The sequence below is a fragment of the Erythrolamprus reginae genome, chromosome 3 (assembly GCF_031021105.1).
Source record: "Erythrolamprus reginae isolate rEryReg1 chromosome 3, rEryReg1.hap1, whole genome shotgun sequence".
Lineage (NCBI taxonomy): Eukaryota > Metazoa > Chordata > Lepidosauria > Squamata > Dipsadidae > Erythrolamprus > Erythrolamprus reginae.
Genome location: NC_091952.1, coordinates 114191491 through 114205757, shown reverse-complemented (window position 1 = coordinate 114205757; position 14267 = coordinate 114191491). Strand labels below are relative to the sequence as shown.

Sequence of the window (14267 nt, the reverse complement as noted above, 5' to 3'; positions counted from 1 at the left end):
AATACACTCCCAGGAATTAAAATACCGGTAATATATATTTAGGGAGATAAAATACTTTAAATGTTCAATAATAAAGTACGGTACATAAATGTGAGAAATTTCCTGTATGTATTTTTAAACAAAGCTATCTAAACTTGAAATCAAATTAAATACTAGCCTAAAAAGATGTAAGGTAAGCAAGGCCTAGTTGATATAAATTGCAGCTCATTTAAGAAAATTAATTGTCTTTTGCAAAACATCTAATCTAATGGATATGGCTGTGTAAGATCTTCCACTTAGGAATTTCTGAACCTGAAGTCAGTTTTTTTTTAAATAATAATAATAATAATAATAATAAAATGTAATGGTACAGTCCAGATTTTCTCATATACTCAGAATCCAGTTTCCAGAATCCTTTAGCACTTTGATTGATAGAGAGGCTATTACAGAGGAAATTTAAGAAATTCACATTTCCTTCTCCATATCTTTTGGTCCAAAATAAATAGGGAAGATGTCACACTGCCCTAGTATGAAAAGCATGGGTTTTATTCTATAAATTACTATATGCCTTCGTGTCCTCTTAATTAACTAAGTAAAGACTTTATTAATTTTATAGAATTAAGAATGCCAGATATAGAAGCAGCATGGATCTCTTGCCTCACATCAGGAAGTTGTAAATTTGATCCTTGGTATTGGCAGATATTTCTTTGTCAGGGCACAAGGAGAAAATATCTGCTGTGAGCTCTGCATAAGCATCAGTAAGGACATCTGGTCGGCATTCAGCGCCATTCAATCGTTCTTATTCCACCCCAATGCAAGGAATTACATGATCATTAAAAGGGAAGAAAAAGATGCCAGACATATCCCCTATTAATTATTGAAATTTACAAACCACTTTTTAGCTTGATTAATTTATTTTTTATTGAAATGCATTCATTTGTTCAAACCTTATTCTGGATAGAAATTTATTTATTTATTTATTCGATTTTTATGCCGCCCTTCTCCTTAGACTCAGGGCGGCTTACGACATGTTAGCAATAGCACTTTTTAACAGAGCTAGGCTATTGCCCCCAGAATCTGGGTCCTCATTTTACCCACCTCGGAAGGATGGAAGGCTGAGTTAACCTTGAGCCGGTGATGAGATTTGAACCGCTGACCTTCAGATCTATAGTCAGCTTCAGTGGCCTGCAGTACAGCACTCTACCTGCTGCGCCACCCCGGCTCATTACTGCGTGCTTATTCATATTTCTCCATAAGAGTAAAGAGTATATGAATGTGCATTTTATATATGTCCACATGCACATTAAAAAGCTGTATTTTATTCCGATTTCATTTTAAATTGTATTTTATCCAGTTCCATTTTAAATCGTTTTTATCAGATTTTAGTAGTATTTTGTGTGTGGACCTCTGCACTTTGATATGGCCCAAGGACTAATCAATAAAGTAAACTCAACTCAATTGTATTAAAAAGCGGTTAAACAAGCTTTTTCTAAATATTTTATTTTCTTGGTATTCTGAAAACGAAGGGTATGGTAACAGTTTGCAGGTGGGCTCAAATAAATATTACACACACACTCACACACACTTTTTAGGGTATCATCATTTTAAATAATTTATTGAAGTTAGGAAAAAATAGTCTATAGACTTTAATATTACTCTGTTGCCTCTACATTTCAGTTAGAAATTAGTGAAATTAAAATTGTAATTTGTTTTTCATCCAGTTCACAGATCTCTTGAAAATTATTTGCAGACTTCTGCTCTAAAGGAAAGAGATGAGTGCAAAAATAGAAGTCACATTCAGGAAGATATATATGATTGACATACACTCCCCAAAACCTTTATAAACTCAGGGAGCAATGAGGTATTTGGCCAAGTATAATAAAACAAGTATAACATGAGAAGGCTTTAACATTGCAACTCTCTGATTAATTTTGCTTTAATTGATGCCTTATAGACATAATGAAGTTATCTAAAGAACATATTCTGCACAGATCTTTAATATAAAGGTATTTGAATAATCTAGAAAAAGATTTTTTTTAAAGCCTGGCAGCCTTCTGGTTTCCCAAGAAAACCACATCACTATAGTGAATAGAATTTTCCTGATCTTTATCTGAACACAAATAATAAATCAATATATGTATTATAGAATAATGAAAGTTATTCTCTCAACAGTTTCACAAAACAAATTATTTCCTTTGCTTTTTATTTCAGACTTTGTAGCAATAGCTCGGAAATATTTCTGTAGAACAGTGTTTAATAAATGAATCAATCAATCAATCAAATCTCTATTATGTTAATACTTGTATATCTCAGATTTGTCACATCAAAGAGCATCTAACAGAAAGGCTTATTGCCTAATTAAATTAACTGCATCACAAGTAAACTATGTTTTTGATCAAGAGAACAGAATTTACTTCTAAGACTTTGCTAAGACTTTATTTCAAGCTATCCTTTCAGAGATTAAAGAATTTAATCTTACTAGCTTTCTAGATGTGTAGTGTATTGTTTCAGTCAAGAAAATGACTAGGCCTTGACCTCATTTTTCTTATTGAAAAGAAGGTTCGCAATGATGCATTGATGTAACTAGATAGCAACCGTAATAAGAAAGATTTATGATGGCTCAATTTTAATTCATACCCACCACCATGAACTATATCAAACTTACTTTCGGCTGATTGTTAAATAATTGTGTTTTTATCCAACTTTAGGAAGCAATGGCTTTGCAAGTTGTAAACTTTAATACAGTCTTAGCCCATGTAAAAGTACATACGGTTCTCTACAAATCTTTTAAAAAAAACCAATTAGAATACAGTAATACCTCGTCTTACGAACTTAATTGGTTACGGGAGGAGGTTCGTAAAGTGAAAAGTTCATAAGATGAAACAATGTTTCCCATAGGAAACAATGTAAAATCAATTAATGCGTGCAAGCAAAAACCCCCGCAAAAATGGCGCTTCGCTGGGCACCACTGCCCGGCTATCACCTTTCAACACAACCGGGCGCTTCTCAGTGTTCTCCCAAATGCCGAACCCGGAAGTACGGCAAAAGTTTGGGTTCTGGAGGCTGCCGAGAAACCCCACGGCCCGGATGTCACCTTTTGGAACAGCCGGGGGCTTCTTGGCGTCCTCCCAAACCCGTACACCGAACCTGAACATTTGCTGAACCTCCGGGTTCAGTGTTCAGGAGGCAGCCGAGAAGCCCCGCCACCCGGCTGTTGCCTTTTGAAACAGTTGGGGGGCTTCTGGGCGTTCTCCTGAACGCCAAACCCGGAGTTCGGCAAAGTTCAGGTTCGGCATTCGGGTTCAGGAGGACGCCGAGAAGTCCAGGAAGGACATCTTCATGATGTCAAAGCTCCACCCATGGAATTCCCTACTGGGATTCCCCACCTCTGTTTGAGCCTCCCGATCGGCCAACAGCTCCGCGGCTTTTTTGCAAAGCTGACAGTCGGGCAGCGGGGCTTCTCGGCGTCCTCCCGAACCCGAACGCCGAACCTGAACTTTTGCTGAACTTCCGGGTTTGGCATTCAGGAGAATGCCAAGAAGCCCCCCGGCTGTTTCAAAAGGTGACAGCCAGGCAGCGGGGCTTCTCGGTGGCCTCCCAAACCTGAACTCGACCTTTTGCCGAACTTTCAGGTTTGGCATTCGGGCGAGTTCGTAAGGCGAAAAAAGTTCGTAAGAAGAGGCAAAACTTTTCCGAACCCCAGGTTCGTATCTCGGAAAGTTTGTATGACGAGGGGTTCATATCACGAGGTACTACTGTATATGAAAAAAAAAAGAAGGTGTTAAACTAAAATGTTAAAGTTACCAAAGAAATGCAGTTTGATTAGACAATATTTTCTGCCTTATCCTTTACATCAGCAAGGCAACATTTCTCTGCATTATTGGTTGTAGTGGTTTTATGAGGGGGCAATACACTGAATCTGTTAAAAAGTGCTATTGCTAACATGTTGTAAGCCGCCCTGAGTCTAAGGAGAAGGGCGGCATAAAAATTGAATGAATGAATGAATGAATTAAATAATTATAAATAAATAAATAAATAAATAAATAAATAAATAAATAAATAAATAAGTGCACCAGAGTGCCTACCGTCCCCTGTCCTATTGTCTCTCCTATGTCTCATATATCTTCTCTTCTATACCTATATCTTTTTCTGCTATTCTCTCATAGTTATATTTTACTCCTTTATTTTCTCCTCTATTCCCCCTTTAATACATTCTACCTGATTATATCCTCTATAACCCTCATTGTGTATTATTGTGTATTGGACAAAACAAATTAAATAAATAAATAAATAAATAAATAAATAAATAAACAAACAAACAAACAAATAAATGGGAAAATGAATCCCAATCTCACAATTTGGAGTTTAGTATCAGCTTTTCCAACTAATAGCTATTATTAAAAACCTTTCAATAAAAGGTGGTACTAAAATTAATGGAAAAATAATGTTTTCAGGAGAGTGTTTGGAAGAGTTTGGAAAAATTACAACTTTTCCACTTGCTTTCCATCTCAAATATTCCTGATTTGGAATAAATATTACCAGAGTTCCTCTTCCTTTTAAGGGAAGAGAAAATCAAAAAAGGAACATAGAAAAGTGATAATTGTATGGAAAGAAAATAGGACATTTAATTTAAGCATTCTGGAAGTTAGTGACTGTTAAATTTCAAAAAATAAAGAAGTATGATTGCAATAAACATGTATACGTAAAAGTTATTTCCTTTTAAAGATGTACTAACCACCTTTAGTTTCTGAGCAAAGATATACCTCAGGAAAGTCAAAATTGGTTACTAAGTAATTTGTAAAATGACCCTTAGTGAGCCAACAAATTGGGTTATAAATTGCTGTAGGCTTATATGTTTCCATATGTTTGATGCCAGTTATAAAGAAGAGTGTCCCATCATTGGTGTAAAGAAGTTAACCATTGACTGACACTACTAATCTGACATTTAGTTTTGAATCCAAAACATAGAAGACAAGCACATTAAGCTACTAAGACAACAGATTCCTTGGTCCAATTCAATTATGACAATCAACAATTATAAATCAACTCTACTGAAGGATTATTATGAAAGTTGTTGTTTGTGACTGATGCCCAACCCACAGTTACCTAAGTACCGCTTATGGGCAGGAAAGCAGACAACTAGAAGGCTTTAAAAGCATTAACATTATCATCAAAACAGCAGTTGCTAAGTAAGTTACTCAAAGCCTCCATTGTTCATTCTCTCTAATGTATACAATGCATTTGCTGGGTCATTTGAGCTGCATGGGGTATAAAGCTCCCAGTGGAAATAATCAAATTCTCACTGTCTTCTTTTAGAACACACAATAAAGTGCTTTTGAAAAAGAAACTCTTGTTCAATCTAAAACATCATTTTTTACATCATATCACAAGCAAAATTGGGAGACACCAGCTGTGGTTAGGAGACTACACAAGAAGCAGAAACATAAAAAAACTTATAGCATGAATCTTCTATATGGCATAATCATTTATCAATGGTTTTTGTTTTTAATTTTCCGGTGCTCTTTTTTTTTTTGCAGAAAATTCTCCGTCCCACATTGATAATAATGCATATCTTATGTAAACTAAGATAATTAACATATGGTCATGTGCATTAAAATACTTAAAATACTTTACTTTAAAATATTTAAAACTAAAATTAGCCTATGTAAATTATGATATGCAATGTTGCATAGGGAATTTTTCCAGAAAGTTTACCAGTTCAAAAGAGATCACTGGGCTTTAAGGTTGCTATTCAATATGAAGATTCAATTTGAATGTGAATCTCTTTCATTGCTACTGGTTTTTTTGAATTGATTCAGAAATTTCAACAATCGTGCGCACCAGAGGAAAAAGATATTTGAAAGCATGGTGTTCACTAGATCCATGGTATTGAAACGGTGTCTCCCAGAACCTTATTTGTTTGTTTGTTTGTTTGTTTGTTTGTTTGTTTGTTTGTTCGTTCATTCATTCAATTTTTATGCCGCCCTTCTTACACTCAAGGCGGCTTACAACATGTTAGCAATAGCACTTTTTTAAAAAACAGAGCTAGGCTATTGCCCCCACAATCCGGGTCCTCATATTACCCACCTCGGAAGGATGGAAGGTTGAATCAACCTTGAGCCGGTGATGAGATTTGAACCGCTGACCTTCAGATCTACAAGTCAGCTTCAGTGGCCTGCAGTACAGAACTCTACCTGCTGCGCCACCCTGGCTCATATGAGGCTCAATGTGACTGTTTCTGTTTACATTGTGTGAGTTATATCATTACAACATTAAGTATAACATTTTGTTAAAATAAAATAAATTACATAAACCTTATTTATTAAAGGGTTCCATACCAATTTTTCCACATTGGAAAAGGTTCCTTTGGTATCTCAATTTTGAAGACCCCTGTACTGCAATTGGTTCTGAAGTTACACTGACGGGAGCAGGATTGCCATCATTAAGTGACATGCTCATAAAATGTGACATCAGGTGATTGTATCACTTGAATCTTCTTAGTGACACAAAAGCAGGCAATCCTGCTTGTTATCATGAACCCAAGACATGCATTTTGTTAAGCAGGACTCAACTAACATGTAGCAATAGGAACAGCAATAAAAAATTAAATTAACGACCAATGGTCAATTAAATTAAGACCAATGGGACAAACGGTATTATTACACCACTGCTGATTGTTAACATAAATAATTCATTAACCAAACATTGTTAGCTAGATTTTGTTTTGTTTTTCATATTCGATGGCTCACAATTCTGGAAAATGATTTGCAATAGAATGAAAAAAATTCTAAAGATTAAATTCTCTTTCCAACCTGTTATTTTCCTATTCATGATTATTAAATCTCAGATTTCCCCAAGGTATAACAAACTGCCTTTGCATATCATTATAACTACTCGGGTATGCTGTGTTTCCCATTAAGGAATTAAATTATAGGAATATGCCTCAATTCAAAAATAATACTGTATTGGGTTTGAAAAATAAATCTAACACAAAATTGAATTTAACACGAAGCTATGAAAAATTCACTAAGTGATGTGAGACAATTTTGATGGTATAAACTACCTGTGAAATATATGTCAAGTTCTTTGGATGAAATACAGAAAAAGAGACATTAAATAGAATGGGCTGTATATTATTATAAAAATAAGCAAGCAGAAGAAAACATATGCTGGTCATTTCCAAAAACATCTCTACTATTAGTTTACATGGTGAAGAAACAGAATATTTATGTGAAAGGTGGAAATAGAAATGTTTTGGTTAATTTGATCCCAAATTAGGATTATTATTATTAATATTATTATTTATTATTATTATTATTATTATTATTATTTATTAGATTTGTATGGCGCCCCACTCCTAAGACTTGGGGCGGCATACAGTTTCAGAGAAACAGATTGGCATTTATCAAGCAATAAATTTTAAAGTTGCCTTTAAATCTACGGCATCTACTTAAATCTACGTGGATATCCAAGATGGCGCCGATGAAGGCTGCCTCGGTAAAATGCTCTCAAATAGTTTCTTTTTTTCTACTACTTCTACATGAGATATCATTAAACGCTTAAAAGGTATGTATAGAATTGCTTAAATGTTTTTTCTGATGAATAAGTATTTATTATTTTAGTTTCTTTGCAGTGTTAAACAGCTACAGATATTATACAAGTAAAACAGGCCAATATAAATTTTTCTACATGTGACACAACAGAAGTGATAAACCTGAGCTATACAGCTCAGATTTTACCTGAAGTCATTCCACTGAGTCCGAGTTGTTTGTTTGTTTGTTTGTTTGTTTGTTCATTTGTTGCTTAATTAAGATCTTCAGAAACCATAGAAATGTCACACAGAATTGGGGGAGGGGTATTATTTTTGAGTTAGGAATTTTTTTAAAAAAAGATAACTGTACAAAACATCATAGCTTCAATAGGCAGCTCTGAACTGTTTATATTTCTTTGAAAGGATTCTGTGGTACACACCCTCTTGTGCTATTATGTTAAGGGGAGGGAGAGGAATCAAATTCTTGAAGTCAAATTTAATAAACCAGGAAATCTGATCCAAATACCACATAATAAATTAGTTAGAAGCCACTAAGAAAAGAGCCAACATCCCCATCTCCCTTAGTAATACATTTTAGTTTACCAAGGCAATGATAGCAAAATCAGCTACAATTATGTTAAATATTTATTGCTAAATCCATTAATATTTTCCCTAAAGCACTATGGTATGGTACTGTATAACTTTCATAGGGAAGTGAAGTACGCTGAAAATATAGCTTAGAGCGCCCTCTACCTTTCACTGTGAAATTTTTTTAGCCCTATACATTTCATCTCTAAAGTCTTTTTAATCATATTTTAATCAATTTAGAAATTTTGCATGTGCCAGAAACTGCTTCGAATCTTAAATCCCTGCTAGATTACTGATCACTGAATGTCAATCAATCTGTACAATTATTTCTGAATATGTTACGGTTACTCACAGGGCCATTTCAAACTGCTCAAGCCATTTCTTCTTCAAATCTTTGGTTTTGCAGTACAGTTCTAAGCCGTTTTGTCCTTGGGTGTGGATGAGGTAGAAGCCGTAAGACCACTGTTTAAACGGGAAGAAAATTCAGGAATTAATTTTTAAGAACAGAGAAACAACCCAAGTTGGAAAGTGCCTGGAGGACATACATTTCTAATTTCACAAAGTTCCAGGGAGATGTAATAACAACATTCCAGAACAACTTTTGAGCTTCCTGGAATCTTAATACATTTTTTAATCCCATTGCAAATATTAAACAGATAAGCCAAAGCTGTAGAATGCACCACTGCACCATTCTGAATTTTTTAGTGCTTCCCCATATTAAGTAGTTTTTTGGGGGGGAGGGGAAGAATAGCAAAGAATCAAGATAAACTTTTTTTACTTAATTCCCAGTTTCCTATACAGAGACTATAGATAAATAAATTAGAAAAAAGGCTTATAGAAATTTTAAATAGTTCGTGTAATTAGGAATCTTAGTATATTAGAGCACAACATGTCAAGGATCCAGCCCTATTCTATATTTTTACCTTTTTACTCTCCTTGTCAGTGGTAGGGTTATTGCTTATTTTGTATTCCTGGAGATCAATTATATCCTTCATTTCATAATTATCACCTCTCCGTTTGCATACTATTACGGCCAAGTCAAATAAAAAGATATGCCTGGGAGAGAAATGAAAGTATACAAAGTTGTAAAAATTCAAACTTGTGGTTAAAATGTTATATGAAAAATATTTGAGAAGAGTTATCTGGATTAATTTTTAATCAACATTTCAATGTCAAATCTGATTGTTAAGATGAAATTTTCTCTAAAATTGAAATATGTATTTTTAACTGCAATTTAAGATTTGTAATGCACAGTTCCATGCGGCATACATATCTACAACATTTAAATCCCTATCAAGAGATGAAGAAATGGGCTGGATACTGATTTTATTTAATTTCAATTTAATTAATTTGATTTAGATGCCGCACAACTCCAAACACTTCATACAATGCAAATAAAAAAAGATAAAACAAAACAATTGAAAACAAAGCTAGCAAACGAAATAAATAAAAAAAACAGATAATGTGTTTAACTGAAAGCACACCAACATTATCAGTTTCTACTGGCTGGGATAATATCATGTGAAGCAAACAGTTCCTCAAATGACCAGTTTCTGTGCCACATAGGTCTTTATAGGTCATGACCTTGAATATGGAAGCAAAAGGATGCATTCAGAGTAGACTCAGACCTTGTGTTTATGTTATGTCCTCCCAATAAGGATGATTGTACAGTAATACCTCATCTTACGAACTTAATTGGTTCTGGAAGGAGGTTCGTAAGGTGAAAAGTTCATAAGACGAAACAATGTTTCCCATAGGAAACAATGTAAAAGCGATTAATGCGTGCAAGGGGGGGAAATTGCAAAATGGCGCTCCGCTGAGTGAGATATTATATGCCCACCCCTTCTCTGTTGTGGCCTCTTGACTATAATTTTTCTCCTCCTGGTAGCAAAGCTTGCATCTTTGGAGAGCTGCCCCCACCTCCGTTTCAGCCTCCAGATCGGCCGAAAACGCCGCCGCCGATCGCAAAAATGTCGCTCTGTCGGGAGCCGCCGCCCGGCTGTAAGCTTTTAAAACAGCCGGGGGGCTTCTTGGCATTCTCCCGAACCCGAACCTGAACTTTTGCCGAACTTTTTGGGTTCGGGAGGCCGCTGGGAAGTGCTGCCGCCCGCCTGTCACCTTCTGAAACAGCCGGGAGGCTTCTCGGCATTCTCGCGGATGCCGAACCCAGAAGTTCGGCAAAAGTTTGGGTTCGGGTTCCGGAGGCCGCCAAGAAGCGCCCGGCTGTTTCAGAAGGTTACAGCCGGGTGGCGGTGCCATGCAGAGCGACATTTTTGCGATCAGCGGCGGTGTTTTCAGCCGATCTGGAGGCTGAAACGGAAGTGGGGAATCCGAATAGGGAATTCCATGGGCAGAGCTTTGACGCCATGAAGACGTCCTTCCTGGAGGCCCCGTTTCGGCCAACCAGGAAGGACATCTTCGTGACATCAAAGATCCGCCCATGGAATTCCCTATTGGGATTCCCCACCTCCATTTCAGCCTCCAGATCGGCCGAAAACACTGCTGCTGATCGCAAACACGGCGCTCCACTGGACAGCGCCGCCCGGCTGTAACCTTCTGAAACAGCCGGGTGCTTCTCGGCAGCCTCTGGAACCTGAACCCAAACCCAAACTTTTGCCAAACTTCCGGGTCCAGCGTTCACGAGAACTCTGAGAAGCCCCCCAGCTGTTTCAGAAGATGACAGGCGGGCAGCAGCGCCCAGCGGAGCACCATTTTGCGATCTGCGGTGGGTTCGTAAGGCGAAAAAAGTTCGTAAGAAGAGGCAAAAAAATTCCAAACCCCAGGTTCGTATCTCAAAATGTTTGTATCATGAGGGGCTCGTATCACGAGGTACCACTATATTTCACTGCAACGAAGCTGTGCAAAGGCCTTCTAGGCCAAAGCTGCCATATGCTCACTGAGAAAGAGTTAAGACTCCATGAACACCCCCAGATTGCTTTCTATCCTCCAGTGGGGCAATGAAATGCCACCCAAGATAAAAATGGAAAAGTCTGTAAAGTTTTAGGTGTCCCAATAATTATAGACACTCAGTTTTAGGATTGAGCTGAAGACGGTTCTCCCAAATCCAGGCCTAGGTCTCCAAGCATTTTTATAATCTTTGTCAGTTTTAATATTTCAAATACCACCCATGCCATTGAAGTGCCTCAACCTGGCAGCAACCACTCCAAGTCCCATCACGTTCATGCCATGCCTCTTCCGCCACCTCTACACACCCTCGCTTTCTATCATCATGATTGTGAGCTGCCTGGGAATTTACAACTTCTTGCCAGTTTCCCCAATGACTTTGAAAGCCAGCAGGAAGTTGCAAGGAAATCTTCGAGTCTTCGGAGAGGGGCGGCATACAAATCTAATAAATAATAATAAATAATAAGTGCTCAGTTAACAACCCACAATCTTTACTTAATAATAAAAATGAGATTTGCAAAGGTTGCTATTGCTAACCAAGATGCCGGCTTTTCTGATAGCATTGCTTAGAGATAGTAATTCTAGTCCCCAGTGCCATCATAACACAAGGACTTCCGGGTTCGGCGTTGGGAGGCTGCTGAGAAGCCCCCCGGCTGTTTTAAAAGGTGACAGCCGGGCGGCGGGGCTTCTCAGCGAAAGTTCGGGTTTGGGAGGCTGCTTTGAGGAGGCGGGGAAGCCTCTTGCAGCAGCTGCCACAGCCGCCGGCTTCCCCGCCGCTTGCCCGCCGAGGATGCTGACCTGCTGCCTCGCGGGGAAGCCGGGCAAGAGCGATCTTCTGCCGGCCATGGGTGAGCGGCGGGGAGTCTCCCATGGCCGGCAGAAGATCGCTCTTGCCCGGCTTCCCCGCAAGGCAGCAGGTCAGCAAGAGCGATCTTCTGCCGGCCATGGGCAACTCTCCGCCGCTCGCCCATGGCCGGCAGAAGATCGCTCTTGCCCGGCTTCCCCACGAGGCTTCCCCCCTCCTCGCCCGCCGCCCGCCCGTCCAGAATGCTGACCTGATGCCTCGCGGGGAAGCCGGGCAAGAGCGATCTTCTGCCGGCCATGGGCGAGCGGCGGGGAGTCGCCCATGGCCGGCAGAAGATCGCTCTTGCCCGGCTTCCCCGCAAGGCAGCAGGTCAGCAAGAGCGATCTTCTGCCGGCCATGGGCAACTCTCCGCCGCTCGCCCATGGCCGGCAGAAGATCGCTCTTGCCCGGCTTCCCCACGAGGCTTCCCCCCTCCTCGCCCGCCGCCCGCCCGTCCAGAATGCTGACCTGATGCCTCGCGGGGAAGCCGGGCAAGAGCGATCTTCTGCCGGCCATGGGCGAGCGGCGGGGAGTCGCCCATGGCCGGCAGAAGATCGCTCTTGCCCGGCTTCACCGCGAGGCATCAGGTCAGGAAGAGCGATCTTCTGCCGGCCATGGGTGACTCCCCGCCGCTCGCATTGGGGTGGGGGGGGCTGTCAGGACACCCCCTCACCCCAGCACTTTCCATCCCGCCGGCTAAGAGCAATCGGGCAGCAGCTTCTGCCGGACATGGGCAATGAGCAGGACAGAGAAGCGGGGAGAATCAGGAGGCTCCTTTGGCGGCTGGAGGCTGCCTGGCTTTGTGTTTTTGGCTGGGGGAGGAGGCAGTAGGACCTTCCTAACTCCCTCCCCCCCAGCCAAACCCCCAAAGCCTGTTTGCTGCCACACGATTTAGCCAGGACAGAAGCGAAGTTACGTGGAGGAATGGGGAGCTGAAACTGGGCGGTTTTAGCTTTCCATCCCTTCACGTCACTTCGCCGCTAAATCGTGTGGCAGCAAACATGCTTTGGGGGTTTGGCTGGGGGGGGAGGGAGTTAGGAAGGTCCTACTTCTCCCCCCCAGCCAAAACCCCAAAGCATGTTTGCTGCCACACGATTTAGCGGCGAAGGGACGTGAAGGGATGGAAAGCTGAAACAGCCCGGTTTCAGCTCCCCAATCCTCCACGTCACTTCGCTCCTGTCCTGGCTAAATCGTGTGGCAGCAAACAGGCTTTGGGGTTTTGGCTGGGGGGGAGGGAGTTAGGAAGGTCCTACTTCTCCCCCCCAGCCAAATCCCCAAAGCATGTTTGCTGCCACACGATTTAGCTGCGAAGGGACGTGAAGGGATGGAAAGCTGAAACAGCCCGGTTTCAGCTCCCCAATCCTCCACGTCACTTCGCTCCTGTCCTGGCTAAATCATGTGGCAGCAAACAGGCTTTGGGGTTTTGGCTGGGGGGGAGGGAGTTAGGAAGGTCCTACTTCTCCCCCCCAGCCAAATCCCCAAAGCATGTTTGCTGCCACACGATTTAGCGGCGAAGGGACGTGAAGGGATGGAAAGCTGAAACAGCCCGGTTTCAGCTCCCCAATCCTCCACGTCACTTCGCTCCTGTCCTGGCTAAATCGTGTGGCAGCAAACAGGCTTTGGGGTTTTGGCTGGGGGGGAGGGAGTTAGGAAGGTCCTACTTCTCCCCCCCAGCCAAATCCCCAAAGCATGTTTGCTGCCACACGATTTAGCTGCGAAGGGACGTGAAGGGATGGAAAGCTGAAACAGCCCGGTTTCAGCTCCCCAATCCTCCACGTCACTTCGCTCCTGTCCTGGCTAAATCATGTGGCAGCAAACAGGCTTTGGGGTTTTGGCTGGGGGGGAGGGAGTTAGGAAGGTCCTACTTCTCCCCCCCAGCCAAATCCCCAAAGCATGTTTGCTGCCACACGATTTAGCGGCGAAGGGACGTGAAGGGATGGAAAGCTGAAACCGCCTGCTTTCAGCTCCCCATTCCTCCACGTCACTTCGCTCCTGTCCTGGCTAAATCGTGTGGCAGCAAACAGGCTTTGGGGTTTTGGCTGGGGGGGAGAAGTAGGACTTTCCAGCAGCCTCCGAACGCAGAAGTTCGGGTTTGGTGTTCGGCTTCGGGAGGCTGCTGGAAAGCCGCCCGGCTGTTTTAAAAGGTGACCGCCGGGCTGGGGGGCTTCCCAGCAACCTCCCGAACCCCGAACTTTTGCCAAACTTCCGGGTTGGGGTTCGGGGGGTTGCTGGGAAGCCCCCCAGCCCGGCGGTCACCTTTTAAAACAGCCGGGGGGCTTCCCAGCAACCTCCCGAACGCGGAACCCGGAAGTTCGGGTTTAGCGTTCGTAACTCGAAAAAAGTTCGTAAGAAGAGGCAATTTTTTTCTGAACCTCAGGTTCGTATCACGAGTTGTTCGTAAGACGAGGGGTTCGTATCTTG

At 41.4% G+C, this 14267-nt stretch overlaps 1 protein-coding gene across 1 annotated transcript in view; it reads right to left on the bottom strand.

Moving 5' to 3' along the window:
* Positions 1-14267, bottom strand: part of VAV3 (vav guanine nucleotide exchange factor 3) — a 240778-nt gene that overhangs the window by 97912 nt on the left and 128599 nt on the right. The window contains exons 14-15 of the mRNA XM_070746427.1: positions 9022-9154; positions 8451-8560 (exon numbers count right to left, since the gene is read on the bottom strand). Coding sequence (XP_070602528.1) covers positions 8451-8560; positions 9022-9154 — 243 coding nt within the window. The remainder of the gene's footprint in view (positions 1-8450; positions 8561-9021; positions 9155-14267) is intronic.